The 5,781-nt window shown below is 37.4% G+C and overlaps 1 protein-coding gene across 2 annotated transcripts in view; it reads left to right on the forward strand.

The window, feature by feature from the left end:
- CLSTN2 (calsyntenin 2) overlaps positions 1 to 5,781 on the forward strand; it is a 71,097-nt gene that overhangs the window by 7,899 nt on the left and 57,417 nt on the right. For both annotated transcript variants that reach the window (XM_009071761.1, XM_009071760.1), the window contains exon 3: positions 806 to 955. In XM_009071761.1, coding sequence (XP_009070009.1) covers positions 806 to 955 — 150 coding nt within the window. The remainder of the gene's footprint in view (positions 1 to 805; positions 956 to 5,781) is intronic.

Below are 5,781 nucleotides of genomic sequence, written 5' to 3' on the forward strand. Positions count from 1 at the left end.
AGCAGATAATGTAGCTGAATTTTATTTTCCATGTGATAACTCTGTGCTTTCTTATCAAATAATGCTAAGCACTCTAAGGCACAAGGGGATTCTTGGGCTTTTCCTGTTTATAAAACCCAGGGAAAGGTGCTGAAGGACTAAAAATCTCTCTCCTCTAATGGGTAATAGCTTTTGGGAAAACAGAATCATCCTTAGGCTGAGGAAGATGCTCAGCAGTGGATCTATTTTCCATGTGATAACTCTGTGCTTTCTTATCAAATAATGCTAAGCACTCTAAGGCACAAGGGGATTCTTGGGCTTTTCCTGTTTATAAAACCCAGGGAAAGGTGCTGAAGGACTAAAAATCTCTCTCCTCTAATGGGTAATAGCTTTTGGGAAAACAGAATCATCCTTAGGCTGAGGAAGATGCTCAGCAGTGGATCTCAGGTATGTGGCTGACATGCTAACACAATGTATTCTGGGAAGATGTGGAAAATGAGGCTGCACCTACTCATATTTTACATTTCAAGATGTAACTGCTAATTAGTCTTACCATCTTACTTTAGAAAATGTTACTGAGCAGACGTGTTCTAATATAGCCATGCCCACATTATATCCTTAGCACCTAATATTTACCAAAGAACTTTTTTCTTTCTTTGCTGGATTGAAAGAAAATACTTTCTTTTCCTCATAACTGTCCTGCCCGTGGATGTCCCTTGTGCTTCAAACAGCTTGAAGTCACAAAGACCTGGATTAACCAGGACCCAAGCTGTGTATGCTTAGCCAAGAATGAATCTCTGAATTTTTTCCTGTCTTGAATCTATAGGTAACATCAGGAACACTGAGAAACTGAGCTATGATAAACAGCACCAGTATGAGATAATGGTAACAGCCTTTGACTGTGGGCAAAAACATGCAACAGAAGATGTCTTAGTACGAGTCAATGTCAAACCAGTGTGCAAACCAGGCTGGCAAGGTAAGGTTTAATAGCTTATCTATTTTAATTTTGAGTTTAAATTTCTTTGGTGTTCCCTCCACCTCACAATAGGGAAGTCGGATGCTTATTGCAGTGGTATGGAAAATGGCTGCTATTTCTTCTGCTTCATTCTGAGCCTGTTAACAAAGTGGATAATAATCCCATAGTTGTTTACATTTGCTATGTTTCTTCTCTAGTCAGAACAAAGAACGGACTTAAAATAAAGAAATAAGACAAATTCTAATAAGCTGTCTTGTAAATCACAGAATGGGTCAGGTTGGAAGGGACCACAGTGGATCCTCTAGTCCAACCTCCCTGCTCAAGTAAGGTCATCGTAGGGTATATTCAGTCTGAATATACTGGAAGGTTAAAAATGTTGCTGATTTGCCTCTCTCCTACTATTCCTTTAAATAAAACTTCAGAAGCCACCTTGACAAAGTGCTTTTCCCATGTGAGCCAGAGTTGTTCAGATTAGCCTGTTCCAGGTGCAGAGCTGTGTGTGTGTGTCTGTGCATGAGTAAAGGCACACTCAGCCAGCAGTGGGACTGACAGGCATTTGTGTATGCTGATTACTGTCTCTATATTGATATTTTTAAGTAGGAACTGGTTTTCTAAAATAGATGTAAGGATTTGCACCCTGTCTGAAATGGAGAACGCCCCAGCTGGCAATGTATGAGGAAGATGGATAAGCTGCAAATTATAAGGAATTAAGACGAAAATGATGGCTGGATTAGGGACAAACCAGCTGGATGCAACCACATTATGTAGGTGTCATTCAGGAGTAACTTGACCTTCATAATTGTAATTTTTATGCAGAATGATTGTGAAAGAAGAAATCAGTTTGGCTGTTGTACTTCAAGGTAAATTTGCAGATTGGCATTGAGAAGGAAAAAAAAAGGTTTTCTTTGTAAAATGAGAATCCCTGGTCTAGAGGACCTTGTAATGAGGTGTGTGAAATAGCAGGACTCCATATGCACAGTCCTCCCTCAGAGCAGAGCTATGTTTCAATTTTGCAGGGATGTGCTAGTTCCCCACCCACTCAAGTACTCTGAAGAACATTTTTATTAAAAAAATATAATACCTCTGAGCTATTTCCACATTTTCTAACTGATCTTATCCTTCAAAACTCCATGATTTATTCTATAAAACCAATGTGGTCTCTTTACACTGTAGAAATATTCTGTTTCTATTTTATGGAGTTATTTCAAACAAATTAAATACTCCCAAATTAGCTTGGGACTTGTATTAAAATGGGTGCAATTGTTGATTATTTTTTAAATTTCTATATTATTTCCATCTAGGTATTTTATTGGTTGAATATTTTTTTGCAAAGATACCTTTCTCATGGTGTGTTTGTATTGCCTGGTATTGTCATAATTGCTTCATAATTCAAACATCATTAGAGCACAGATGGTTTTTGCTGGTCGCATCAGGTGGATATAAACACCAGGTAGCCAGAAAAAGTGATAGAAACAACCTCAAATTAGATTTGGTTGGGGCTTGGAGGTTTTTTTGATGCTTTGTTCGTCTTAATTTCTTCATAGTGTTTGCAAGGGATTTAAGATTTAATAAGATGGAATTCGGTTGTTGTTCTTTTCATGCATGTGAAATGTATTCTCTTCTAGAAGTCAGAGCTCATGGTTTGGTTAACATTAGGTAGTCAATAGGAGAGGCTGCCAGTTTGTTAGGTTTTATGTGATGGTGAGGAAATTGAGAAAATAGCATAAACACAAAGCAACAAATCTCAAAGAATGCAATGCTTAAAGCAGCTTGTTTAAAGCATCTCTGACAGGAAAGAACATGCTTTGATAGCATTCATTATGCTTGAATTCAGGCTTTTGGTTTATTTCTGTGGCAATTTGGCATGAATATTCTTTCTCCCTTCTGATCCAATAAACTTTTATGATAGGTCTTTGTCATAGGTAAGGTAAGAATATGAAACAGGTCAGTCTATTCTGCTCTAGCTCATTCCATGCCATCCGTGTGGAGTTACAACCTTCCATCTGTCAAACAGGTGACTGCTTCACCTCACTGGCATCTCTCCAGTTCAAAGAGCACAAAGTGCAGGGGGATATGTTTGCCTACTCAGGTTATAAGGTCTTTAGGTAAACAGTTGGTAGATATGACTTTAGTTCTTAATTACTATGTCATTAATTTTAACTTGCAAATGAGCTGCTACATAATACTTCTGGAACTGTATACATTACTCTTAATGAGATCTTTTTAAAGCCTACTTATTTTTAAAGTGATGTTGTTTCCCACTTTGAGCCAGATTCTGTAGAAATTGACTGTTGCTAGGAAAAAAAAATCAAATAAGCAAAACTTACTAGGAGTATTTCCAGTAGTGAAAGAGGAAATCTGGAGACTCAGAATGGAGGATATTTCTAATGTTCTTTCTTCCCTGTCTGCCACTCTGTGACCTCCCCACAAAAGGGGCAGCCTGCACGTGTGCTCCATCCTCTTTGAATCAATGCTGTCTTTGTAAAGATTGGATGACTAAGAGAGGTAAAGTATTGGGGTTTTTTGACAGAAAAGATGAATATTCTGAGTCTTTGGTTGTAATATAGAAGTTGCTAAAATATGAAGTGCTTTTTTTTTTCTTTTTAGTTCTTCAGTGTTAGCTTGACAAATAAATACTTTAAATTTCAATTTATAGCATTGGCAGTTAGTTCTTAAAAGTTAATGGCTGTTTTAAATTGAAATTTTGTGCACTTCTTTCTGTAATTATCATGACTAGAGATTTTAGTAGTCTACTGCAAATTCCGTGTTAAAAATTTCAGTGCGGATGACCTTCAAATAACCTCCATTGTTCAGGGCTGGGGCAGGGAAGAAAAGACTTATGTAAAACAATGTGCAAAATTATTCTGTTTCTTGAGGCCAACCTGACGTGACTGACATGTATAGCAGAGCAAATAAGACTCAACAAGCTAAGGTGCTATCCTTTAATCAATATTCCCTTGGGTTAATAGCATTGAAGTCTTCATTAAATCTAGGAGCTACTTCCCCACTCTCTGATGACAGACATTAATATACAATCAGCAAACATTCCCACACAGACATTTCCAGCAAACAAACCTCCTCTCTATTAAGAGGCTACTTTAGAAACAAACTTTACCCAAACTGACATCGAATCATTCTGAGCAGATCACTCTGAAATGTTATTAGTATCCTAAGCAAGCTAAAAATGTAAATCAATGAACTGAATTAATACCTAATCAGCTATTTTAATTGGAAATTCTCATTAGTGAGTTTTGTCAACTGACTTTTAGAGCTGTGCTACAAATTCTCTTTGTGCTAGCTGTTTTCATTTCCATGACTTTCAAACAATGGAGTGATCACTTAGTGCCATGAAATGAAAAGCTTGATGATAGTATTTCTGACATCATAATGAGTAGCTCTGCAGTTGAAGATATTTCATTTCTTTATTTAAAATATTTCTTCAACACAATTAGTGGGTTTCCATACTAAGAAAAATCCTGTTTTCTTCAACACATTTCCTGAGGCTCTGTCCCTCCCTCCCAGGCACTGCCTTTGTTTCAGTTCTGTGGACACGGAGCACACACCACACTTTTCCTGTAGATTCACTTCCACTGTGGTCCTTCTCACTGCAGTAGTTTTAATGTCACAAATATTGATTTTTGTAAAGTTATGTCTGCCTAATTCAAAGCAGGGTTAGACAGACCTGTGGCAACGCAGTACTAAATATCCATATAGTATTTTCATTAAAAAGTATGAGGTGAAATAAGACACAGTCGCAGCCCTGTAATCTAGACTGGGTTTCCTTCAACTCATTTATGGTATTGTAATATTGTCTCACCACATTTCTGCTCCTTTTAGGAACAGCCTTCATAAAACTGTTGCTGTCTCCCTCCTAGTGGGATAACAAATGGAAAATAAATATAAACCAACATGCTGAAAAATGCAAGACAGCAGAAAGCTGAAACCAATTATTACTGTACCCAGCTCTGGTGAATGATGTGCTATGTGGGGAGAAAATAAAAGGAGTTTGGCCTCAAAAAAGGAAAGGCAGAATCATGCCCCCAAAGCCTTAAAAAGTGTTTTGAGACTATTAGAGGTCAGCTCAATTATTGACAATGAAAGCACAATTTAGGTTGCTCCCTAAAATGCAACTGATTTCAGACAGGAAGTAATTATTAAAACAAAAACCTCCTCCAAACCAACCAGCTGAACACCCCAGTAAAGTACCAGAGGACTCTGCTTTCCTGAAACTAACAGGGTAGGCTGAATGTGTGGGGAGATAAGTATGTAGCAAAGACAACAGTCCAAAAATTAGAAGTCACACTGTCTCCTCTCAGTAAAGGACTTTTTTCCCTGCCAAATATTATATGGCTCTTGCATGAGCAATGGTGACTAACCTCCAGTTCAAGAGACAGTTAGTACTCTGGGTAAAAAACAGGATTTCACATCATCCAGCCTCAAGGGTTTTACCAACTTGAAAAGACTTCTTACTTCTATCAAGTTCTGTAAGGCCATATGCATACACACCTAACTACCAGAGGTAACAGAATAAAGTTAAAGCTCATCATAAATACATTTTAAAAAAGAGATGCCACTCCTGAAAAATTCAATGACTTTCTATATAGTGTTTAAAAGTAGTTTTGAAATAAAAGCTTCTCTTTGTTTATTTGCCTACTAGATTATAAAAATATTTAATCAAGGTAGTTAATGTATGAAAGATATTACATGTCACTTCTTTTCTAAGGCATGTAGGGCTCACTAAGGTGACCTAGAGCTTTGCTACCACCAAAAGGCACATTCCTACCACCTCTTTATTGTTGAATAGTCATTCAGAGGCTGTGTGCAGG

This window comes from Acanthisitta chloris, unplaced genomic scaffold (assembly GCF_000695815.1).
Source record: "Acanthisitta chloris isolate BGI_N310 unplaced genomic scaffold, ASM69581v1 scaffold5913, whole genome shotgun sequence".
Classification (NCBI taxonomy): domain Eukaryota; kingdom Metazoa; phylum Chordata; class Aves; order Passeriformes; family Acanthisittidae; genus Acanthisitta; species Acanthisitta chloris.